The following is a 26,827-nucleotide window of genomic DNA, read 5'->3' on the forward strand; positions in this document are numbered from 1 at the left end:
CTTCCCCTTCTGCACGTCATTAGGAGAACGAAGAAACCATGACAGCGACCCCTATTTCCAAAGCATATGTTGGCCATTACACTTAATGTTTTCTCCTCAATTGGTGTTCCGACTTCCCAGTTTGGCCCACTTAAAGGCACACTATGCAACTTTTTTAGCCAAAATTACATTAAGTATGCAGGTTGAGAGTTATGCTGATGGTTCTGCATCCATTTCTGGGTCGATTGGTGGGTGTGTCATTTTCCCATGTCGCCTCTACAGTGAAAAAGCGCATATGCAACTTGATCTGCTCGGACCGGGACATTCCGGATGTGACGCAGCGGAAGTATCCTCGAAAATGTAGTCAGATTGTAGTTTCGAAAATGCTTTACGGCACAGACACACACCCAAACATGGCACCGGCTAGATATAAACAGCCAGTTGCGAGGCAATTGTTGCATTCATCATGGATCAATCGATTGATAAGGGACCCAAGAGGCGACTGTCGGTGGAACAAAAGAAGAATGGACCAGAAAAGAGATCAGACACGAGTGAAAGGAGAACTATGCAACTTTTTTGGCTTGATTTACCTTAATATAACAGGCTAGGAGTCATTGCGATGGTTCCATTATACATTTTTGTTCGATTGTTCGTTGTTTCGACTCCCCCTTGCGCATCTTGGCAGAGAAAAGGAATATGTTTCTGCCGGCGACCCGCCGCCCACTCTCGCGGGAGTCCTCGGGTCTCGCGAAGTAACGAATTGCTTTACGGCACAGACCCCCAAACACGGAACCGGCTCGATATAAACACAAGTAACTAAGGGATTGTTACATTCATCATATATCAGCCGACTAAAAAGAGACGGAGAAACCCAATGTCGGAGGAACAGAAGAAGAGAAAAGGGAGACTGACCGACAGAGAGGCCAGACACGAGTAAACGTTGGGCAAGCTTTTCAGGAATAGCGTGAACTGAAAGAAAAAGAAGACTGCAAATCAGACTCCGATTTGGCCGTGTTGCTTTTGAAATTGAAAGTACCCTTGGGTGAACTTTGTCCTCGTGGTATTCTTGATGTTGATAGCCTCTGTACAAATGTGTTTGCTCAACCATTTTGTTGTGAGCCCTGTAAAAAATGTTTTCTCGACCGTTTTGTTGTGAGCCCTGTATGCTTCTAGCTTGCTTGTTGGTTGCAACCATATAAACACCTTTGTTTCCATTGATGTTTTGCCTTTCGTCTGTCTCGTCCCCCAGTTACAGACTGAATCCCCGAATCCAGGTTCTTGTTTATTTAGATTATTATGTTGGCCAACACTCTCACACTGATTGTTCTGTTCAACATAAGATAAAACAATTATAATCTAGGATATAAATTCACCCCGTCAACTATAAAAAAGGATGGCTTTATGTTTATTGCAATACAAATTCACAATTTTAAAAATGCATAACCTTGCCTACACTTTATGAACATCTACTTCGGACATGGCTCCACGCATTCGCCGGCTTCTTTGAAAACAAATGCACATGGCTCGCGTAGAAGTGCATGGGGAAGGGTCGTCAACGAGTTGTTACGACAGTGTTGTAAAATATCTACTACGAAACTGAAGGGGGCGCTGTGTAGAGAAATGTGCGTGCCAAAACCAAGAAAAAAGCGAAGAAATTCCCGAAGTTGCATAGTGGGCCTTTAAGTATCAGCAACAACTCTTAGAAGCATAGTTGGCTTCTTTTATTCTAATGATTATAAACCCACAGTTGACTGAACACATTCCCACGTATGTCCTCCCTCCAGGTTCCTTCTCCCTCAACTCGGACCAGGCCCCCTGTTGTTCATCCCTCCCCCGGCTGCGATGGCCCCCTCCCTGGCCACGGCCTTCTCGCGCCGCTGGTGGATGGCGGTGACGGCGGTAGTGGAGAACCTGCTGTTCTCGGCAGTCCTGCTAGGCTGGGGCTCCCTGCTCATCATGCTTAAGTCGGAGGGCTTCTACTCCTACCTGTGCCGGGGACCCGGTGAGCCAGGCTCTTTGTGTCCAATAGGAACCATCTAAAACCTTCAGCCGAGCTGCCACTCCATAATCGGCCCTCAGATTGTACTAGTTGCCATGTTGGCATGAACTGTGACCCTGTAACATTTGAGCTGCTGCCACCTTTCACTGTATTTTGGAGTCTATATTAAATGTTTCATTGGACCGTAGGCTACCTGGTGGTGAAAAAAATCGAATTACTGTACCATGCAGACAAATGTGTGACATACATTACATTTGATGTAATACACCCTGCTGTATTTCAATAAAGAACATCCTCTGACAGCAGCATGCTGATGCTCAGGACAGTTCAAAACGTGTGAGATCTGAGCAGTGGGACTAGGAGATGTAAGGGGAGGCGATAGAAAAGCCTTTCATCAATGACACGCAAGGGGGTGTCTTGGATCTGGGGGAGGGATATGTTATAGTGGGACATGGTCTGTCCTGCACAGTAACGTGACATGGCTGCATATATATAAGTATATATATGCAGTATATATATATATAAGTTCCTTTCCCCCAATTCCTTCTCAACTATGGCTGAGATAACCCCAAACACATTCTTGTTGTGGAAATGCAAGAGACGTCAAAGAACCGACGTGTTATGCGCCATAACACCAACAGAAACACTTGCGTGTGTAATCACACACACACATGTGGCGCTCGCACGGTCGTGTCTCATTGGTGGGCCAAATACTCTGGGCGGGCAAGGAGGAGAAAGGGGAGGAGCTTAGAGCCTTTATGACGACTAATGGGACAACATTCCAAATCAGCGCGTTTGAGCCTCCGTTTTTTCAAAGGTGAGCAGAACACCTAGTGCTCGTTTTACACTAAACGCAAGTTTTAGCCACTGGGGGACCATAGGCAGGCAAGGGGAACTCATATTTATGGTATAAAACCTCATAAAGTAAGATTTTCATGCCATGGGACCTTTAACCCATCTTTAGAGGGCTTGGTGGGGTGGGGCTGGGCGGGGGGGCGTAGAGAATAGGCCCTTCCAATTTCCCCCCAAAAAAAGTACTGAACATGCTTTGCGTCGTGTGTGTGCATGCATTTGTCTGTGTGTGTGTATGTGTGTGTGCGTGTTTGTGTGTGCGTGTGTTCATGTGAGTGTGTGTGTGTGTGTGTGGATGCGTGTGTGTGTTTGTGTGTGCGTGTGTGTGTTCATGTTTGTGTGTGTGTGCACATGTTTGTGTGTGTGTTTGTGTGCCTGTGTGTGTGTGTGTGTATGTTTGTGTTTGTTTGCCTTTCCGTCTGTGTGTATCTGGACTTGAAGGAAACCATATTTCCATGTTTGCTCAGTATCCACTAAGCTCGTCATTAATCCGACGCATCGACCCCAAGGATGACACTGCACAAGGACAATGCCGCTCGCTGGGCTTATGTTTAATCTGTCCCATTAAACCTGCCATCCCTAGCAATCCTCCAACACATACATTATCTAGGTCACATTTTGCTGGATGCCCTTTTATCAAGTCATTGAGATGGACGTCAATTCTTCTGCATCCCCGCATTACCGCTGAGTCATCCACTTCTTAAACCGATGCACTCCTCCCTGTCGACACACACACTCCCAGAGACCAATTCAGCTCTCAGCATGTTCGTGTTGACAAACAGGGCAGACCAGTCATAAGGCTGGCTTCCTGCTGGTAGGATGTGGGCCACCATAAACCACCAGATCATATAAGACATATGATGTCTTTCTGTGTAGAAGGAGGTTGTTGTTTGGTGGTTGTTTGTTGAGATGAGGGTTCTGAGAGGTGCTCAGAGATCCATCATCCAGTACAGTCTGGATCCCCACGTATCACCAGGTCCTTCACAGCTTCATGGTGAATGCTGTTACATTCCTGTGTGTTTGTAAAAATCAAAGCTGTGAGGAAGTAGCTTTGGGGCTGGTGGTTAGTTTACCCAACAGAGTTAACAGTAGCTGAGTAGAACAGACTTGAATATAAATAATGCTCATCATTATTAACAGCATACATATTAAATGCATATTCGACAATAAGTATTTTGAATAAATAACAAACCAAAATGGAAGTAAGAATTATATTGTAAAGGCCTACTTATTCAATCATTGGTCATTGTGGATTCTAAGTTGTTTCCAGATCAGTTTGGCAAGTCTGGTATTGCTATTTTTTCTCCTTGGTAAGAGTCAATGGTCAGTTCATGGTGCACATTCAAATTAGTTCCAGCTACAATCTAAATCTATATACAATTCTACATCCTCCCCATCATCGTCACTACAACTGTTGTCATGGAAGCAAAGCCATGGACAGCTTGGGTTCGTCATTAACTGGTCATCAAGGGCCTCACAGCAGGGACTGTGTTTGACCTCAAACAGTGCACGATTGACACAGCAAACAATGGGTGGGCTGGAGGTATGCAGAAGGGGAACATAATACAATAAAGCAAGGTAAAATAAAGCAAACAAAAGGAGTTTTATAAAACTCAGCTGGTGCACCCCCTTCCTAATGTTGGTTCAATTAGAAGATTTACACAATATGTTCAAATTAAATTGGTCTGTTTGTGTGTGTGGTCACAGACCCAGGTCTGATCTGAGCAGCTGTTAATGAGTCAGCTGAATGAACCTTCGCTGGAACAGACTATGTTACCTTCTGTTTGCCAAAAACCAAGAGCAGTCGGCACCGTGTGTGGAACCAACGCACACACACACACACACACACACACACACACACACACACACACACACACACACACACACACACACACACACACACACACACACACACACACACACACACACACACACACACACACACACACACACACATACCTCAAATCACTCCACTAGAAATGGAAGAGTGTCTTCCTAGAAAATGGTTTGGAAGGATTTCATTGGCTGAAGTTTGAATTCAAACAATGAATACCTTATGTGAATTTACAGTAAAAGAAATGTACATGTTGAACTAGGAGGACCATATTCCAAAACAAAAAAACCCTCCAGTCCAACAAAAACCTTAGCACATGCTGACTACCACTCTATCTCCTCTGGCCCTCCTCTTCTCGTCAACATCCTGATTTCACAAGACAGAGGGAGACGCTGTTGTGTGTGTCCTAAAGGCTCAAGTGCAAAACAACATTCAGTTGACGAGGCCTTGCCTCACTCCTAATCTCTCTCTCTCTCTCTCCGCCTCTTTTTGTCCCTTGTTCTCCTCTCTTTTTCAACTGGCGCACTCTCTCTATCGCTCTCACAGGAGGTGTCATGCCAAATTTGTACCGGCTGCCAAATTTGTACCGGCTGCCAAATTTGTACCGGGCACGTCAACAGTTGTCCGTTGCCAGGCAACGGACAACTGATTACGTAAGGGTTGTCCGTTGCCGGGCAGGTTTCAAAAACATTCGCGCTCATGTTGCCAAAGACGAAATAACATAATACAGATAACGGATCGCTAGATAACACTTGTTTTTACTTTATATTTGTATTGTATTTAATTGTTTAATCAAATTTAGCTAGTAAACTGAATGTTTAAAGCGGGTTTCAAAAAACATTCGCGCTCATGTTGCCAAAGACTAAATAACATAATACAGAAAACGGATCGCTAGATAACACTTGTTTTTACTTTATATTTGTATTGTATTTAATTGTTTAATCAAATTTAGCAAGTAAACTGAGTGTTTAAAGCAGGTCAAGGACGAAATAGCACAATACAGATAACGGACAAGTGCGAATGAACGAGCTTGAAGGTTTGCGAATGTTTGTGAACCTTTCACGTCATTCGACGACGCGATCATCTGTTGCCAGGCAGGTTTGGAATGGATTACGTATGGATGACGCGCCCGGTACAAATTTGGCAACCGGTACAAATTTGGCATGACAGAGGCAATAAAACCACTTGTTTTTCTTTATCTGGGGTTTCCTCTAAAAAGCCTGGGGGCTGAGATTTTGGGGGTGTGTGTGTGCAACTCTAGTGCTTACGTCCCATTTTGTGGTATTCATATATGTATAAATATATATATATATCAGAGGGTCATATGGTATCCCTGACACAGGATTCAACATTCGTTCAGTTGCTCAATGCACATCTTTATTCTCTTTTTTTCTTTATACTCTATCATGACTAATGCTTTTCCTGTTTCCTAGGCAACGACTCCAGCTACAACCACTCTCAGGACCAATCAGAGGTGGAGGAGGAGTTCCTGGCAATGAAGGGCTGGCCCATCTGCAAGCAGCAGGACGAGATGCTGAACCTGGCCTTCACAGTGGGCTCCTTCCTGCTTTCCGCCATCACCCTGCCTCTGGGCATCGTCATGGACAAATATGGGCCCAGGAAGCTAAGGCTGCTTGGCAGGTGATTGGCCATTGGGATCACAACCCTGCAGTGATTGGGCGATTCATTTGACTCCGCCAGTAGACGTATAATAACACACCACCCAGCTTTTCTTGCCATTGTTTGGCATCTCTTTCTTTCAGACTTGCAAAAACAAAATGCAAAAGAGCATGGAGGAATATAGTCTCTACCACCTGACGCTGTTGGTATATGCAATCTTTGGGATTATTTATTGTTATTTATTATTTATTGTTAAATGTTTTTCAGTGCCTGCTTTGCCTTCTCCTGCCTCCTCATCGCCTATGGAGCCAGTGACCCGACCAGTATGTATCTCTGCACTGCAATACGTTAACATACATCATCTCTTTGGGCTCTTCCCCCTCTGAGCGAGGCTGTGTAATAACATAACAACATAAAGCGACGCGGTGACTACTGACCATTAATAGTGTCAATGTGGAAAGCAAACCTGAGTTAGCTGCTTGTCTGTCACCTCTGACCTCTCTTTCTTCCCTTGTGTCAGATCTCTCCATCCTCATCTTCTTCGCCCTGGCAATGAACGGTTTCGGGGGCATGTGCATGACCTTCACGTCGTTGACCGTGAGTTCTGTCATGTGAACATATATATCACTGGTGTTTAACAACTCCAAATCCCATGGTTCCCTCTTAATAAATGAAAGTAGAATACAACTGTATTGTCCACACGAGGTGGACAAGTGCCTTGGCTTCACTTTGCATATGCATAAATACATAAGAATATTACACATAGACACCGTTAAAAAAACATTAGAAATTATTAAGAAGCAGCAATATGCTGCAGTAACCAGAGTTATGCAGAAATATTGTGTAATGACTGTGCAAGGTAAATGTTGGTTGAGGTGTGCCGCAGCCGTAACGTTGCCGTAACGCGTCCGGTGGAATCAGGCCTTCAGGCCTTGAGAAAGAGGAGTGGATTAGTGGTCAAAGGGCGGCTGGGTGAAAGGCTGAGGGACAGAGGGAGAGAGGGGGGCAGAGGGAGGGAGAGGGATTTGGTTGTAGAAAGAGAGGAGGGGGGTACTGGGTGGGACAGCCTCAGCCCCTGGATGATGTCATCACTACAGAGAAATTGCTCAACGTGAGAGTTGAGAAAGAGAGAGTGAGTGGGAGAGTTAGGCCCAAATGATAAAGGGACAGAAAGAGAGAGTTGAAAGAGAGAGAGGCCAACACTAATGATGTATTATTAAGTTTTGCTCCATGCTCTGGGTACTAAAAAAAGACCCTCCTGATGATTAATTCATCGGCGCAAAGAGCACATTGTGATCCACGGTTTTAATGTCCGAACATATTTTGATGTCTGATGGTGATTGTTGGGTCCCCTACACGGCCATGGTCAGGGTGAAACATTACAGACATAAGAATGATCCAACAGATCAGCTCCCACGGCATAGAGTGGTCTGCGCCTGGGCTACTGCCTCATTCTGAGAGCCACCATACCCCTATTTCCACTATCTGGTGTCCGGTTTTGAACTCCCTGGAAACCAAAAGAGTCTGGAGGACTGTAGTAGGAGTCACACACTGCTCTCTCCCTGGTGTCTGCCTCGCTCTCTCTCTCTCTCCCTGCATGTCTCCCTCTCTCTGTCTCCCTGGTGTCTGACTCTCTCTCTCTCTCTCCTGGTGTCTCCCTCGCTCTCTCTCTCTCTAGTGGTAGAAGCCTATAAAGTTTTTGTGTGCTCCCCTTCCACCATACATGGGGCAGACTGGGACAAAAGATTGTTTTGGACCATACCGGCCCAAAACATTCGATAACGCACACCTTTTCAGTCTTTTCGGTCTCTTGAATGTGTATACCAACTGTGCAACTCATTAAAACCACGTACCTCATGCCATGCAATGAGTTAATGGGAATCAGAGAGAGTGGACATAATAAATACTTTGAAGGTGTAGCTATCAGTGGCGGAACAACTTTATGAAGGGCCCTGGGGCAGAAATGGGTCAAGCCCCCCCCTTCCCCCCCAAAAACACACACACACACACACACACACACACACACACACACACACACACACACACACACACACACACACACACACACACACACACACACACACACGTTATGGCAGTCCATCGATTACGATGATGACGTTGCTCCAAATGGAAAGGAAGGACAGTTATTGGGGTGTGTTGCGGCGATGCATAGCCAAATGGCTGTTCAGGCCTATGCGGGATCCGCAGATTTTGCCACAAGAGAGACAGGGGTATGTGGCACTGGAGGGTGTGGGCACTGCAGCACGTTGATGCCTCAGTGCACGTCGCTGTATCCTCCTCTCTGTGGCTTGCTCCTGAAGGTGAGTAGTTCCCTGGTTGCAGGAGGTGCTCCAGGTGTTGCGATCAGCAGCCAGGGACTCGAGTGCAGTAGGTGGAATGTTGCACTGCTTCAGGAGGGTTTTGAGGTGATCCTTATAACGCTTTTTTGGACCCCCAGCAGATCTCTGGCCATCCAGAAGTTGGCCATAGAGGATTTGCCTGGGCAGGCGGTGGGCAGGCATACGGATCACATGCCCAACCCAGCGTAGGTGTTTTTGCGCAAGGAGCAGGGCGATGCTTTGTGTGTGGGTCCGGTGAAAGACCTCAGCATAAGGCACCCTGACTTCCCAGGACACACCCAGGATCCTTTGCAGGCAACGGATGTGGAAGGCCTCTAGGGTTCGAAAATGCCTTTGGTAGGGTGTCCAGGTTTCCGAACCATACAGCAGTGTGGAAAGACAGACTGCCCTGTACACAGCTGCTTTGGTGGAGGTGGTGAGGTTCCTGTTCTGGAAAACCCTGGCGCTAAGCCTGCCAAAGGCAGCAGAGGCCAGACCGATGCGGACCTGGATGTCATCATCGATGTTGCAGGAGGGGGACAGAATACTGCCTAGGTAGGTGAAGTGTGGGACGATGGCAAGGGGATGACCATCGAGGGTGAAGGTGGGCACACACGTTTGGGGGGTGAACTCCTGAGCAACTATTTGTGTTTTCTTGATGTTTATTTGGAGACCAATGGCGCTGTAGATGGAGGCGACCACATTCAGCGCACGCTGTAGAGATTCTGGTGAGTGGGCGAGGAGAGCACAGTCATCTGCATACTGTAGCTCTAAGATGTGTTGGGTGGTGGTTTTGGTGTAGGCTTGGAGGCGCCTAATGTTGAAGAGGTTGCCATCCAGTCTGTACTGTATCTGTACCCCATCAGAAGGGTCCAGGAGTTTGTGCGAGAGGAGGGTGACTGTGGAGAGGAATATGTTGAAGATGGTTGGGGCTAGGACACACCCTTGCTTGACCCCCACATCCACACTGAAGAATGGAGATTGTTGGCCACCAACACTCACACAGGCTTGCATCCCATCATGAAACTGCCGCAAGATGTTTCTGAACTTTGGTGGAACCCCCAGCTTCCCCAGCACTTCCCACAGCAGTTCCCGGTTTACCGTGTCGAAGGCCTTGGACAGATCAATGAAAGCTAGGTACAGGTCTTTGTAGTGTTCTCTGCATTTTTCCTGTATCTGTCTAGCAGCAAAGATCATGTCTGCGGTACTTCGCTGTTGCCTAAAGCCGCACTGGGTCTCCGGTAGAATGTTATTGGTAGCATGAGATGCTAGTCGGAGTAGCATGATCCGTGCGAGCACCTTACCGGCAACTGACAAGAGGGAAATGCCTCTGCTATTACCGCAGTCTGCTTTGTCTCCTTTCCGCTTAAAGATTGTGATGATGTTGGCATCCTTCCAATCTTGCGGGATGACTTCAGATGACCAAATGTTAACGATCAGTTGGTGTAATCTGCGGGTGAGGAGGTATCCGCCATGCTTCAGGATTTCTGCCGGGACTCCATCAAGGCCTGGGCTCTTGTTGGTCTTCAGGCCAGCGATGGCTTTTTGCACCTCAGCAAAGCTGGGGGAGAAGTCCAGATCAGTGACGGTAGGCAGGCATGGGAGGTCGGCAAGTGTGTCCGTCCTAGTTGGATATGAGGTGTTCAGCAGGGTGTTGAAATGCTCAGCCCATCTGTCCAGGATCTGTTGTTTGTCCTTGTGCAGGATGGTACCATCTGCTGATCTGACCGGGGTTATGTTCTTCCTCTGTGGGCCATAAATAGCCTTGATGGAGTCATAGAAAGCGTGGGAGTTGTTGGTGTCCGCGTGATGCTGTATCTCGTGGGCTTTCTTTGTCCACCAGTCATTCTTCATGGCTCTGAGGGTACGCTGTGTTTCAGCCCGGATTTTGTTGAAGCGGGCCTTCAGCGAGGTGGATTGGGGGTTGGAAAGGTGAGCTGCAAGGGCCTTGTGTTTTTCCTGAAGTAGGTTGTGGATGCCTGGTGCACTGTTGTCGAACCAGTCTTGGTGTCTCCGTCTGGTGTACCCTACAGACTCTACTGCAGCCCGGTGAATAGCGGTGCGCAGGGTGCTCCAGGTGGTGTTCACGTCCAGATCAGCTGGTGTTTCAGGGATCTTGGACAGCTGTAAGGCGATCTGTTCCCTGAGCTGGTTGACTGAGTGCGGGGACTTCAATGCATCACAGTTGAGCTTCCTGCAGGGTGGTGTTTTCCTCAGTGGAGGACGGAGTTCCAGGGTGAATTTGGCTCTGATCAGGCGGTGATCAGTCCAACAGTCTGCTCCACGCATTGCTCTGGTAACTCGCACCTTCTTCCTGTCAGCTTGGCGGACAATGATGTAATCAAGGAGGTGCCAGTGTTTAGAGCGAGGGTGTTGCCAGGAGGTCTTAAATTTGTTCTTCAGTTGGAACAAGGTGTTGGTGATGACCAACTGATACTCAGAGCAGAGAGTGAGGAGGCGAAGACCATTTTCATTGAGTTTACCAACACCGTGCTGCCCAAGCACATCCTTCCATAACACACTGTCAGAGCCCACTCTCGCGTTAAAGTCCCCGAGGAGAATGAGCTTGTCGGTGGAGGGTGTTTTATTTATGGCGGAGTGCAGGGAGGCATAGAAGAGTTCCTTGCACTCGGGGTCAGCATCCAGTGTTGGGGCATATGCACTGATGAGGGTGGCATGACGGTTGTTGGTGAGGGGAATGCGCCAGGTCATCAGTCTTTCACTGATGCCGACTGGGGATTCTGGGATCCTCTGAAGTAGGCTTGACCGCACAGCAAAACCTACACCATGGAGGCGGCGGGAGCCTTCTGGAAGCCCCCTCCAGAAGAAGGTGTAGCCTTCTCCCACCTCTGTTATAGAATCCTCGCCATGGAAGCGTGTTTCGCTAAGAGCTGCGATGTCAATGTTGTATCTCTGCAGCTCGTGTGCAACCAGCGCTGTTCTTCTTTGGGGACGAGAGTAGTCAACGGGCACATCCAAAAGTGTGCGGACGTTCCAGGTTGCAATGGTGAGCTTCATGTGGGTTTTCTTGTTCTTATATTTTCGACCGCATGGAGGGACGACCCGGCAGCTGCGGCAGGCTGCCCGGGTTAAACGGAACAGTCCTTTTTTAGGCCACCTTTTCTAGGCCCTTCCCTCTCAGGGTGAGCAGGGAGGGGCTGCTCAGTCGCGTGAGGAGCTGCCGGAGAGGAGCGCTGTTCCATCCCACTCCTCGGCGACCATCTTTCTCACGCCGCCTAGCGTGCAGGTTTGGGCTAGATACTCCCAGTCACATCCTGACCTGTACCTGCCGCCCTTCCCCAACGCCGCAGGACTTCTTATGGGGGGGGGGGGGGGGGGGGGGGGGGGGGCGGGGGGGATGGGGTGGGGTGGGGGTGGGGTATTTGGGGCAGGCCTGCGCAGAAGAATAGATTATAGTGAAGGCAGTGGTGCGCAGTCTCTGACCTCACTGTCTTGGCTCCCCCCGACATACTCCAGTGGCATGCAAAGCACGACGACCTTCAGTGGAAGGGAGTTGCAGAAGACTGCCAGAACACCGGTCTGTTGGTGACTGCCTAATGTGGGTTATCTCCACAGGTTCTTGATCGGAGTGTCCTTCTCCTAGATGTGTTGCCTGCCATGGCTATGAGCCCCATCTGCCCATGCTATTTACCCATAGGCTGGGGCAGTGGTTGAGAGGCGCCAGGGCGTGTCCACACACCGGTGGGCCTGCACGCCTTCTCTCTGGGGCCCACTGCTGCTCCGAGATCTCCTACAGTTTAGCCTGGGACCGCGAGGTACCCAGTTACCGTGTGAGGCCACGAGGAGGCACTGTAGGAGTCTTGGTGGTGGAGAGGCTATGTACCGGCAGGAGGAGACTTACGCGCTCTGCTCCTCTTTTCACCCCAAACAGAGGCTAGCCGGTGGCCGTAGCTGAAAGCAGAAAGAAGCAAGCAGAAGCAGCATGCAACATGCACTAACTACAAGCACTACTGCCACAGTACTACTGCACTGACGCTTCACACACACCCTGTGTAACGACACACACACACACACACACACACACACACACACACACACACACACACACACACACACACACACACACACACACACACACACACACACACACACATGCACACACACTGCCTGTCTGTGGCCTATGTCAGTGAGAAGAATGGAGAATGGAGTGCAACACTGTAGGCCTACATTAAATTCATCATCAGTATTCTTCTCACTTTCAGGTACACATAGGCTGTTCTCATTACTAGAGTTTACTTCCTGATGCCAACCCTCCCCATTAATCCAGGCTTCGGACCGGCACCTAGCTGAACTTGCCCCCTTAAGTGGCTGGGTTAGGCTAAACTGTAAACATATATTACAAAGATTCCAACTAAATGTTAAGAGGATATGTATTGTTAATCTAGACAACTTTAAACATGGCGGCCAATTTCTGATGTTGCCATGGGAAATATTTTATTAGCTATATGGGGCGGTCTGAAAGTATCACCAGACATTAAAAATAAGTTTGAAATACACTCATGTGAAGAGAGAGGAGTTAAAACACGTCTTCGTTAATTATAGCGCCCCCTAGAGGTCAGTGGTCACCAAATTCATGAGTGTCCGCATGATGATATCATGGGTCCATGTACCAAGATTGGTTATGATATGTCAAAGGGCTGCTGAGATATTGGCTTACTTCCTGTTTGGCGACTTCGCGGTCTAATTTGATTGGCTGTAGTGGCCAAACGGTTTTGAATTTGAGCAATTTTTCGATGTTTCTTATCAAGCATTGCCTGAAGATCATGTGTGCCAAGTTTCGAGATGATTGGACAAAATTTGTGATAGGATATGCATTTTGAAGGTTTTGACATAAACCAAGATGGCGGAAAATCCATCATGGCGCAAATCGACGACATAGAACTCGGCTTGGATCAAGGAATCCAATGATACCTTGTTTGTGAATATTGGATGAATGGGTCAAAAATTATAAACATGAATGCCTGTCCAACTTTGACCTGTTGGTGGCGCTAGAACTGATGAATTTGAAATTTGATTTGAAATTCTTCATGGGCTAATGGGACTGTCCTGAACCAGTGTGCCAAATTTCGCCACTTTTCACCAAGGCTGCCATAGGGCTGCCATAGACTCCCACTCAAGGATAATAATAATAGGAAAACGTACGAAAACAATAGGGTGTCTCGCAACTTCGTTGCTTGACACCCAAAAATGAGTCACAAATGTATTCCTCTTCAAGATTGTTTTCGGGATTTCATCTCATAGTTTTATTATTTTTTAATTTTGACTCCCACCATGATCAAATAATATATTTAACCTACCTTACACGGGTATATAAACATAAATTTCGACTTCAATATTGTCTTTGGAGTTGGTTATACTAGCGGTTTGAGGAAATATAGACTAAAGTATGTTAGGGTAGATGCACTTCAGTGAGAAAACCCATTACCCCGATTGTGATTGGGCCAGTCCAGTGTCAATCGGGCCACTGATCAACTGGTTTTATGGGCCGGTCAGACCAACATATAAAATAAAAAGTGTCTGGTCTATCGGCCCAAATAGCATGTCGGACAACTGGAAGAAAAACGGTATGCCCGATGGCCAGTCCGTCCCTGCACCACACCCTGTACTAGTCTGCAGCGTCTTACAAGGGCACACACACACAGAAGTTGGCAGCTGGTTCCCGCTCCCCTCCCCCACCGTCTAGTCAGCAGCTTGTTGTTTTCCCTTCTCCTGTCCTCCCCCCCTCATTCTGCCCCCCTTCCAGAAAACAATAACTAGTCTGTACATTACCTTCCCAGTCTGCCTTCCCCCCCTCACTCACGTGCGGAGGCCACCAGCGGCATATGTGTGTGTGTTTGTGTGTGTGTGTGTGCGTGTATGCGCGTGTGTGTGTGTGTGTGTGTGCGTGTGTCTGTGTGTTGTACCACTAACCTCTTCAGATCGACAGTTGGTTTGGCAACTTGTCTCAGCAGAGCTTTAATAACAGTGTAGTTAACACTGCTGTAACCCACTTCATTGTGCAAGGGGGCCATGTATGTACGATCATTACAAAAAAAAAGAGAGTGTTTGTGTGTATGCTCACACACACATATAAATGTGTGTGTATTTCAGTTTCCAATCCTTCCCTGAATGTCTTGGACTCAGGCTGCTAAATAAGTAAACATACTATTTTAGGATATCTCTCTCTCTCTCTCTCTCTCTCTCTCTCTCTCTCTCTCTCTCTCTCTCTCTCTCTCTCTCTCTCTCTCTCTCTCTCTCTCAATTCAAAAAGCTTCATTGGCATGACTATTGTGGTAAAGCAAACAGTGTTGCCAAAGCATTACAGTGATATTATGTATAATAACAAAAGAGAACGTCAGAACAATTTGTACATTTAACAACCTATAACATAACATACAGATGTACATATATAAATAATAGTAATATTATAATAACACATTATAGGTTACGAATAATCATTAAAATAAAACAAAATAAAATAGTGAGGCTTTTTGTAGAAAAAGCCTCACTATCCTTTTCATGTTGTGGCATCTCTATCTCTCTCTCTGTCGGGTTTGTATGTGTTTGTGCATATGTGTGTGTCTGTGTGTGTGTGTGTTTGCACGTGTGTGTGTTTCTGTGAATGTGTTTGTGTAAATGTGTTTTGGGACCTGAGTCCCTCCATTCCAACACTAGTCAGCCCTTCCTTGCGTCGCTAGTCTTCCTGTTTCTAATGGCCCCAAACATGGCTCTTGGCCCTACCTCCCCTTCCCTCTGTTTAGGAAGGTTTCACTTCCTGGTTTGCTAAAAGCACATTCAGCAGGACCATGTATCAGAGTTATGAGAGAATTATGAATCTCTCTCCTCTTGTCGTTTCTCCTCTCCTCCCTCCTCTCCTCCTCCCCCCCTCCCTGTCCAGCCCTCCCCTCCAAGCCTCCTCTCCTCTTCTCCTCCCCTCTCCTTCGTCCTCTCCTCCCTCCTCTCCTCTCCTCCATTCCTCCTCTATCCTATCCTATCCTCTCATCCCCTCCTCCCCTTCCCTCCCCTCCCCTCCCCTCCTCTCCTCTCCTCTCCTCTCCTCTCCTCTCCTCTGCTCTGCTCTGCTCTGCTCTGCTCTCCTCTCCTCTCCTCTCCTCTCCTCTCCTCTCCTCTCCTCTCCTCTCCTCTCCTCTCCTCTCCTCTCCTCTCCTCTCCTCTCCTCTCCTCCTTATGCTTATATGATGTAACATTGTGTTACACTAAATTACACTATATGACACAAATTGTTGCAATATGTTTCATTACATTCAGTTTGGTGCTGTTTCTTGTGTACCTCACTTTCTAACAGTCACTAGCAGTGTCATGGCTAGCAGCATCAGAGCTTGCAGTGTCAGGGCTAGAGGTGTCATTGCTAGCGGTGTCAGAGCTAGCGGTGTCAGAGCTAGCGGTGTCAGGGCTAGCGGTGTCAGAGCTAGCGGTGTCAGGGCTAGTGGCGTCATGGCTAGCGACATGCGATGCTGACGGGATGACCTGTTGTCCAGTAAGACTGGCGTCAATATAACCTAGAGGACCGAAGCCTATGGTGTTGTGAGCGGGGAAATCCTCAATACCATGGTCTCGTCCAGTCTAGTGGACAGATGCAGCATTCAATTAATTAAATGGATCACATGACACATGGGTCGAGATAAGAGGAGCAAGAGAAGGACAGATAAAGGGATGAGTGTTCTGTTCAGAAAGACCAAAGAGCAAGACTAAAAGAGAGTAGAATGGAGAGAAAATGGTGATTTAGAAAGACCAAAAGAAAGACAGGTAGAGGTGTGTGTGTGCGTGTGCGTGTGCGTGCGTGTGCGTGCGTGTGCACGTGCGTGTGCGCGTGCGCGCGTAGGGGCTATCTCTCTTAATCGTCAAATTAGTGTTCAATGATGGGAATAGTGAATGTGCCAGTTCGAATGGTAAGCGAAAAAGGGAGAGAGAGTGAGAGCGAGTACTATCGGGCTGGAACCGACTGGTCAGAACCAGTTCTCCAGTTATCAGCAAGTTTCCTCCATGTGTTTTTACTATTTGGGCTCCTGCTATCCCTCTTCCCTCTTTCATTTCTCTCTGTTTGCCTCTGAAATCAGTTCCATTGTTCACCCTTTTTCCTGTTTTTAATTCTGAGTCATTCAGAGTAGGGCATTTTTTACAATCCCATCTATGTCAGCCTCTCTCTCTCTCTCTCTCTCTCTCTCTCTCTCTGTCTCTGTCTCTGTCTCTGTCTCTGTCTCTGTCTCTGTCTCTGTCTCTGTCTCTGTCTCTGTCTCTGTCTATTTCTCTCTCTGTCTCTGTGCATATCCCTCTCTCTCACTCTCTCTCCTGCTCTCTGTCTCTGTCTCTGTCTCTGTGTGTGTCTCTCTCTCTCTCTCTCTCTCTCTCTCTCTCTCTCTCTCTCTCTCTCTCTCTCTCTCTCTCTCTCTCTCTCTCTCTCTCTCTCTCTCTCTTCTCAGTTGTTCTCCTCTTTTCATCTGCACTTATCTGTAAGTGGAAGCCATGTTGTTCCCAGTGTGCTGAACAGAGCAGGTGTCTTTTAACCCTAAATACATCGAACAATCAAGCTTTGTAGTTCTTGTTGCATCTGGTGAAGTTTTTTAAAGAAATGGTGGACACACGGCATCCCACTTATAACTTGTTGGGTTAATTGACTTGGTATTGTGAATTTGTTACGTGAGCGACCCTACCTTCATCCAAGTGTGGATTGGTAACATTTCATACATTAGTTGAAGTAGGAAGTATTGCAGAATCCGACCTGGAAGGATGGAACAGAAAACATACTGTTGATATCCATCAGCCAGGGAGGATAGGGATCTCCTTTTTAATCTACAGAGGCTTGTATAAATTCACTATACTTTATATACTATAATATACTATTCTATACTATACTATGCTAAACTAACCCTCACATTCAATGATGTCTTATCTTGGTTAACACTAAAGCCATTAAAATTAGACACAAGGTTTTGGTCTGCATAACAAAACAAAGCCCCCCCCAAGCCCCCAACCTACAGACACACAAATCCAGGCTCACACAGACAACAAACAAAGCCACACATCCCTCTAGTGATTAGAGACTTATGAGGTGAGAGGAAAAGACAGTTTTTTTTTAAGAAAAATCAGTTAAGACAACTTTCTAGGAATGAAAACATAAGCGCCCCTCCTTTCCTTTCCTTTCCTCTCCTAATCTGTCCTCTCACCTCTCATCCTCTCCTCCTCCCCTCCTCTCAGCCCGCTCGGCCAACGGGTATTTCCTTCATCCCAGTTTTCAAACACAATGCTCACACCCCAAACCTGTTGAGTCCGCGTAAGTCACTGCAATTCTGTGAACGTAGGATAAATTACATTGGGTTTGTGACCACAAACATTTATCTCCTCTCCGCTCTCCTTTCCCTCCTCCACTCATTTCCTCTTCTCTGATCTCACCTGGCCGAATGATTCTGAACTCACCTGGGAACCACTGACTGGTCTACGAAGCCAATCAGTTCGACAGCAGCCAAGCAGAGCCCACTTTGGTTCCAGGCAAACAAACGGGAACCAATTGGACTGCTGGGGCCTCTTGTGTGTGTGCACAGTCCTGCTGGAGCCCCCCTGCTGGCTGTCAGACCATCTTTGTCCCAATTACTGAAAGTGTCAAGGCTCTCAGTAGCCCCCCCCCACACACACACACACACACACAACAATACGCATGTTGATGAAGATGATGATGAGGGAGGATTCCTGGGAGTTTCACTATTTATAACCCAGCTAAATGTGTCCCTTTTGGGAAACGTTTTGGCATCTTCTCCACCCTGTCGCCATTATTCATTCCTTCCTCCTTTCTATCTTTCTTTCCTTCTTTCGACTGCGACTGTTGTCAGCCAGGGTTGACCTTTAGCTGTATACAATTAAGGGACTTGTGGTTGGCTCTTGTTTAGAGTTTGTAGCTCTGGACAAGAACAGTGTGTGCTCATGGCTTCCAGAGGGTGTCTATTCCCCTTATGTCCGATTGATGACTGTCAACTTTATAAACAACCTGAAACTGACCTTACACTGTAGTGTCCACTTGCAACAGCCATAATCATCTACAGTGCAAAATAGTATTGCTTTTTGCAATATTCGTTAATTCAGACATAGAGACAGGACTAAGATGAACCTCAACCTTCAACTGGCAGTCCACTGGAGTTGAACAAAACAGAAGGACACATGAACTGAAATGAATGAATCTTTCTTTTGGTTATATATTAAAACACAGAGTTTGCATTGTGTGATTGTTTCCAGACTAGTTTGACAATTTGCCTGCAGAGAAAGGAGAACATTCAGAAGGGTCTTCGTGTGGAGAATAAAGGGCATCATACATTTATATTCTGAACTCTCAAATGACCTTCAGTCAATATGCATTATACCACTAAGTACCAAACCAAGCTCCGTCGTACATATTCCCCATCATTTATCAACGTGGTATTTGTTCAAATGTTTTTGATCATATAATTTCCCCACTCTGACCCACGATTGGTTGCTTGGAAAATTAGATCATTAATTAGTGTTCAAACCGCTTTATGTTGTGCAGCTGCCCAGCATGTTTGGAGACCTGCGTTCCACCTTCATCGCCCTGATGATTGGCTCCTACGCCTCCTCCGCCGTCACCTTCCCCGGCATCAAGGTGACTCCTCTCTGTCTGTCTGTCTGTCTGTATCTTTGCTTCACTCGGGCTGTCAGTCACATGTCACTCACGTCCTGCCAGCCTCCAGGCTGGTGCCTCTAACTGTACGTTCACACCTAAAGCTGTAAAAGATTCAAAATCGCTGAATAGCTCAAAACGCAACGCTGTCCAAAATATTTACAGCTCATATCGCTCTTGCGATATAGTCTTTCCGTTTAAAGGAGCCGCGCTTTTTGTCTGCACACTTGTAGTTGAGGCAAGTGCTGCTGCTGATGCCGAGCCACAAAAACACAAGATATTCAAAAGTTTGATCAATAGAAAAAGAATAATAAGCATAAATACATGAAACACTGAATAACTAATTAATGGAGCGATTGCTTATATGCTAGATTATAGCTTAGTTGATCGCTATCGTGTGTGTGTGTGTGTGTGTGTGTGTGTGTGTGTGTGTGTGTGTAGTATTGTTTGTCCACTCAACGGGAGCATTTATGGCAGGCAGACACACGGCAAACTGACAAATTAGAAATAGATTTTTGTGCGGTATCTCCCTGCTTCTGAATCTCCACCCACCGCTCGTCCGCTGGTTTCCACCAGCATTCCACTGTGCGACCATCCCTGTTGCATAATGCGGATTGCGTATGCCCTCATACATTGTTGAAATCATATGCTGGATGCTTTATTCTTTCAATGTGTTATTTAGTTAATGATCGGGATATAATAAGACGATGCGATCGCGGACAAATACGATGCCCTGCAATATTTTATCATTTTACTATTCTCTCACGCAACATGATGAAGGAACAAATGTGTGGTAGGGACTAGGAACTGAAGTTCTCAAGTATGTTTACTGGGACCCACGCCTGCGACGGACATCTACATTCCAATTAGCTGGTGGTCATTTGCAGCCGAAACGTTACTAGCTCATTTGCATAGAGTTGAGCTGTTTTCAACTCTCATTTACAACTTTAAAGCTATCGCTCAAGCATTTTATCGCTCCTATCGCTTTATCGATCATGTCTAATGTCTAATAGAAAGTGAATGGGCGTTTATCGCTCAAAACGCTTGACAGCTTTTTGGTGTGAACGCACATTAACTCCTGTGTCAGGCTGAAGGGACCCTACTGATCCTATAATGACTCTATTTATCCTCTAAAGACTCTATTGATCCTCTAATCACTCTTTCTCTCTGTGCGTTACAGGTGATCTACGACCTGGGGGCCACCTTCATCACCATCCTGCTGGTGTGGGCGTGCTGCGCCGGGCTGGTCTTCCTCAACTGCCTCCTGAACTGGCCCCTGGAGCCCTTCCCCGGCCCCGAGGACATGGACTACACGTGAGACACACACAAACACGCACGCACACTAAAATACACACACACGTACACACACATACACACACAAGCACACATAAATACACACACACGCATGCACATACACAGTAACATGAATACACACATTCTCACACACATTTATGCACACATGCACACACACACACATATGAGCACACATGCATATGCACACATACAGAATAACATGCACACACACACAGATACTCACACACACTCAAACACATATAGACACACACGCACACATGTTATGAGCGACATGAGACTGAGAGAGAGAGAGAGAGAGATCTTTCTAAACTAGGATTTAGTCGTAATCCAGAATGGGAACCAAAATTATGACTAACTTCAGCAGGAATGCTCAGACACAGGGTCTTCACACACACACACACACGCACACGCACACGCACATCCACAGACACACAAACACAAGCACACACACACGTGCCCCATGGCAGCCTTAAGGACAGGACAGACGGTGAAAGAGAAGATCAGCTGGGATTGGTTGTTATTCATGTTGAGCTCTGGTTCTTCCCCTCTATCCCTCAGGTTTAACCTCCGACCCCCACCCCTGATCACAGTTCTCTTTCCGCTCTCCCTGGCTCACTGGCTCTGTTCATGTAAAGCCATTACCAAACAAACTAGCATTGACATATAAAGCCACAAAAACAACATTATCTCCCACTGTGAGATAAGGTATACTGTGTACTTTGCTATGAGCACATCCCTCATGCTGTTCCATCATCTAAAACCCAAGAATATCCATTCATGGACCAATTATTGGATGGGTTAAAAACAGAAAAAGAGAAACTTGACCTCTGACCTTTGACTTTCTGCTTTAGGGTGAAGATCAAGTTCAGCTGGCTGGGCTTTGACCACAAGATCACGGGCAAGCAGTTCTACCGTCAGGTGACCACGGTGGGCCGGCGCCTGAGTGTGGGCAACTCCATGAAGCAGCACCACCACAGTGGTCAGCAGCCCCGGGACCTGGGCTCGCAGGAGGCCAGCAAACTCTGCCTCTCCACTGTCGACCTGGAGGTCAAGGGCCAGGCTAAGGAGGAGAGTAAGTCTTCAACACATCCAGAGCCATGGATTGGATGTGTTCACGTTGGTTTTGAGCCATCAGGCTCAGTACTGAAACCTGTCCAGAGCTGGCTGAATGATCCCTTCCACCTACGATCAGAGTTCATATGTTCTTGTCATGCAGCAAGGGTAGCATTTGTTGCTGTTTACTACGGTTGTCATTTAGCTTTTGAATTCAGATACTGTATTTTCATAGAAACTAAAGCCGGGGCTTTTATCACGATTTCATGAACTAATCTGGCGCTGTACCCGATTTCTGCAGCTTTTAATGTAAAGATTTAACAGAAAAGCATCTGTGCCATTTTCAGTGATTTGTGTTTGAGTGATAAAACATGAAGTAACGATGCCGTCATGATGTTAAGCCCCTATAACTTATTTACAAGAGAGTTTGGATTTAAAAGAAAACCTTGTGAAGAATAAACATTGGCATCAGTGGCAAGTGGCAAGACACGACTTATGCTACAGAGTGGCATATGTATGGACATTTTAAACATTCAACCCAATTCTACCAATCCTGCGTCTGATAGAAAATGCAGTACAGGCATTATAGAGCAGCAAGGGGTTAGGGCATCTCTCTCAATGATTCCTCAGTAGCTTGTGGTTGATTTTGTTGGGGTTGGGGTCAGTCCGGGTTAGGGTCTCATCGCCAGCTCCACCTTTGGCAGTGTCTCTGGACATCATTAGACACCAACAAGCCAAGTAATGCCCCTGTTGATAATTCCCCTTTATTCCAGTTCCCACTGATGCTGCAGTCCTCCACCCCCAGGCTCCACACACACACACACACACACACACACACACACACACACACACACACACACACACACACACACACACACACACACACACACACACACACACACACACGCATCATGAATTGTGCTTTGAAGACTGTAATGGAGTTCCCCTTTTGGGTATTTTCTTTGTGATACTGAAACACCTGAAAGCTCAGGTGTTGTGTGTGCATGAATTCCCTCCCCAGTTGAACACAGATGCCTTTTAAAGATGCATTAATTATTCAACACATCCAGTCAATTACAAAACCAAATTCTTTGTGGTGGTAGTTTGGCCGAGGCGTCCCTGTGGCCTGCGTCACAAGGTGTGTAGATGGTGGAAGGTTGCTGAGGGGGTGCGTCTGAAATCCTGTTGGCATAGCTACGGTGTACCGCTTTGGAATGCAAAATAAGTCCCAGTGTGCTGGGTAAGCCACGAGGAGATCGGACACTGTGGACGTCCTCCCCCCCAACCGCGGTGTCTTCGACCGGTGCCACCGGCCCACATGTTTACCAAACGTTAAATCAAGATGCCGTTTATATCCCAAAGGCAGATTAATGATCAACCTGGCGACCCCTGGGGCTACACACTGTGGGGCCCGTTACCATGCCACACACACGGGGACCGGGAATCCTCCTCACCTGCGATGGCTCCCTGAGCCAGACTTTCCATCATATAAACGCTGCTTTGGAAAAGCGAGCAGAAAAAAAAGATATGAATAATGTGCTATTATGAAGAGGTGAACACGGTTTTGACTCCAATAGCCACATGTGTTCCCAGGGAAAGGGCTGTTATTGAAGTGACAGGTGGAAGGGGAAACCAAAAACACTACATTTCAGTCAAGGAAAATAAAATCCAAAATGTAAATCTTCATACATTTTTTCATTCATAGACATCTTTATCTAAAGTTCTGCAGCTTGTTCGAAAAATACTTCCTCTTCCTCCCCTCTCCCCCAGCTCAGTCCTTCATGAAGAGTGTGTTGAGCCCAATCTTCATGCTCAGCCTCATCACCATGTGTGTGACGCAGCTCCGTCTCATCTTCTACATGGGAGCGATGAACACCATCCTAGAGTCCCTCACCGAAGGAGACCTCAGCACAGGTGTGTGTATGCATGTTTATTTGTGTGTGTGTGCTTGACTGCGTGTGTGTGTGTGTGTGCACATGTTTGTATTTGTGTGTGTATGTTGGTGTGTGCGGGTGTGTGTGCATGCGTCTGAGCCCAAAAGGAACCTGAGGGGTTCTAAAGGCAATGCCGGGTTTATTTTGCATAGCCTCGCTACTTTCAGTTTGAGTTCCCTTCCATTAACGTGACTTAAGGGAATCTCCGCTAAGTTACCATGGCAATTTATCTGACCAAACTAGCCTGGTCGGTGGCAGGCTAACTGTCAGGCTTACTTGAGCGGTGTTTCAGAGAAGTCCATCTGTCGGAAACAAGTGTACCATCAGAAGGATCCGGCAAGCCTAGTGCAAGATTTTGTCAAGTGAAACACCACAATTCGTCTAATTTACATATATGAAGTACAAACAGTCTAAGATATTGTCTAAGATTAAATGATTGCAAATACAATAATGCATGTTATCGTGGATATTTTCTCAACACATTTTCATACAAATTTATGTATTCTACCGCATTTCGGGAACCATCAGTTGGGTGAGTGGTCTAGCGCTGGCGCTGTTGTGCGGGAGGCCCGAGTTCGCGTCCAGAGAATGTCATAGAATTCTTGGCATGGGCTTATTTTTGTAATTCCCTTCATGTCAGAGAAAGCAGGCCTAACAATTTACTTTTTCTATAATAAATATTAAATTTCCCCAGAACCCAACTATAACTTGCAAAAACCTATGGTAAAGTTAATGTTACTTAATGTCACAATGACAAAGACACTGCTGCATGGGAAATTGTCAGCCACATAAATTCCATTCAGGTGAGTTTATTAATGGGTGAATTGAATGTATGAATGTATTGGTAGGATGGGCCTTTCAAGAGGACTAGGATATATAAGCAGCACCACTTATGTTCCTGTTACAGCAAACAAACATCTGCAAGAGTGGCATGCCCTATTATAGACGAAGAGCCAATTGATGTGGGTGCTCAGCTGTTAAGGCAAGCAGCAGAGAGCACTTCTGTTGAGATAAATACTATGGTTAGTCAATTTAGGAAAAAGAAAATCTGGCTGCATTAACTAGGCCTATCTCTTCAAAGAAATGGAAAATGAATGGCATGAAAAGTTCTTTGATTTCTCCAGTAATCCTTCCTAAATTACTAATTGCGTGGGGGTTACACTATCTCCCTGATTACAACACCATGGTCAATATTCAATTAAAATATGTTACACTTAATACTACTTACGCATTCAACAGATCAGGGATTTTTTTGCCAGACGGCCTCCCTTTTTTTATTAATGGTTATGGTGTTCCCTGTATGCTTATACTCCTTTACAATAAGCTTCTGTTCGCCGCTGGAAAAGATCCCGCTCCTTTTTGGACATTTGATCCATGTTTCGACATTCTCAGTTCTGGGCTGGATACATACCTTGTGAGTGCGCGTAGGGCACGATAACGTTAGCCTGGTTTGAACGAACCTGAACAAGGCGCGGCTGAATTGTGTTGATGTGGAAGTGTGGAAGTTGCCGTTAGTTCTAACTGGGCTTAATCAACTAACCACCGCCTTCGTTAGTGTCTTTGATGAAATGCCCCTCTGGGCTACTTTGCTCTTCCACAAGAAGCAAAAAAAAGAAAGAAGTAAAACAACATTCAATGATCTACAGTTCCCTAGACTTCCTAGATTAGCTCTCTAGTTCTTTAGATTATTTAGACAACAGGTCTCTAGATTATTGTATTTTGTTTTCTTTGTGGTGATGAGAACTGATTTCTTGGACTGGCGGTGTCACGTTAAAATTGTACCGGGGGCGAAAATTGTACCGGCCTACGTCATCAGTTGTTGACAACTTGACAACTGATTACGTAAGGGTTGTCCGTTGCCGGGCAGGTTTCAAAAAACATTCGGCTCATGTTTCCAAAGACGAAATAACATAATACAGATAACGGATCGCTAGATAACACTTGTTTTTACTTTATATTTGTATTGTATTGAATTGTTTAATCGAATTTAGCTAGTAAACTGAGTGTTTAAAGCAGGTTTAAAAAACCATTCGCGCTCATGTTGTCGAACACCAAATAACATAATACAGATAATTGATCGCTAGATAACACTTGTTTTTAATGCGTTTAAATGCGTTTAAACAATTAAATAAAGTTAGCAACGCTAATAACTCAATGAAGGATTGCGAATGAATGAACGTAGATGTTCGTAAATGCGATTAAACAATTAAATACAATACAAATATAAAGTTAGCAACGCCAATAAATGTTATTGGTAAAATAAGTGTTCTGTCTTGTCACGCTCAATGAAGGAGTGCAATGAACGAGCATGAAAGTTCGCGAATGTTCAAGAACCTTCCTACGTCAATCGCCCGTTGCCAGGCAACAGACGATCGCGTCGTCTGTTGCCAGGCAGATTTGGAATTTGTCAACAACTGATGACGTAGGCCGGTACAATTTTCGCCCCCGGTACAATTTTAACGTGACACCGGCCCTCTTTCTGCTTAGTCAGGCTGCTTTGCTATTGCCAACTGTAAACACCTCCCTGCTCTGTCCCTCCCCTCAATGCTCTGGCTCTCCCTCTTCCTCCCTCCCTCGCCCTTCTCTCTTTTTCTCTCTGCTGTTTCATGCTGGCTTCCTGCTGCAGTTAAAAGGATGGAAGTGGGTAAGAGCCTGCCAGGAACATTTCACATACATTAATATTGGTTACCCTAGCCTGACTATGGTCCCCCAGTGGCTAGAAATGACACTAAGTGGCAAACGAGCACTAGGTATCCTGCTCTGCCTATGAAAAATGAAAATTCAGACGCTCCGATTTCGAATTTGGCCCCATATGTCGTTATACACACACTGTAACGCAAGTGTTGTACACTTCTTTGTTATTTGGATAACCGTTCTGCTGTTGGTGCTATGGCGCATAACAAGCAACATAAGGTAAGGTTTGCGTAAAGCTCCCATTGGTGAAAAGAATAGACTGCCTCGGGTTCTCTGACGTCTCTGGTACTTCCATAACGAGACTCGTAGTTGGGGTTATCTCGGCCATGGTTGAGAAGGAATTTGGGGAAAGGAACTTTGGTTTTGACTCCCTGAAGTCCAGATTGAACCACTGACATGGAGGAGAAAGGGATTGTTGCCCGCGATTGTTGCCCGGGATTGTCTTCCACCTAACCCCTGCTGCCGTGATAATATATATTATATTATATAGATATCTATAGATTATATAAGGGCTGCTCGATGATGGGAAAAATCATAATCACTATTATTTTGGTCATTATTGAA

General features: G+C 46.2%; 2 protein-coding genes across 2 annotated transcripts in view; one reads left to right on the forward strand and one right to left on the reverse strand.

Annotated features, from left to right (window-relative positions):
- LOC130406523 (transcription factor Adf-1-like) overlaps positions 1–26,827 on the reverse strand; it is a 243,911-nt gene that overhangs the window by 92,264 nt on the left and 124,820 nt on the right. The gene's annotated exons all lie outside the window — the stretch shown is intronic.
- Positions 1–26,827, forward strand: part of LOC130406503 (large neutral amino acids transporter small subunit 4-like) — a 35,147-nt gene that overhangs the window by 1,071 nt on the left and 7,249 nt on the right. Inside the window, exons 2-9 of the mRNA XM_056612122.1 lie at positions 1,764–1,981; positions 6,098–6,305; positions 6,552–6,607; positions 6,805–6,881; positions 19,158–19,250; positions 20,449–20,582; positions 21,434–21,654; positions 23,406–23,549. Of these exons, the coding sequence (XP_056468097.1) occupies positions 1,822–1,981; positions 6,098–6,305; positions 6,552–6,607; positions 6,805–6,881; positions 19,158–19,250; positions 20,449–20,582; positions 21,434–21,654; positions 23,406–23,549 (1,093 nt within the window). The 5' untranslated portion in view covers positions 1,764–1,821. The remainder of the gene's footprint in view (positions 1–1,763; positions 1,982–6,097; positions 6,306–6,551; positions 6,608–6,804; positions 6,882–19,157; positions 19,251–20,448; positions 20,583–21,433; positions 21,655–23,405; positions 23,550–26,827) is intronic.

Source organism: Gadus chalcogrammus, chromosome 16 (assembly GCF_026213295.1).
Source record: "Gadus chalcogrammus isolate NIFS_2021 chromosome 16, NIFS_Gcha_1.0, whole genome shotgun sequence".
NCBI lineage: Eukaryota > Metazoa > Chordata > Actinopteri > Gadiformes > Gadidae > Gadus > Gadus chalcogrammus.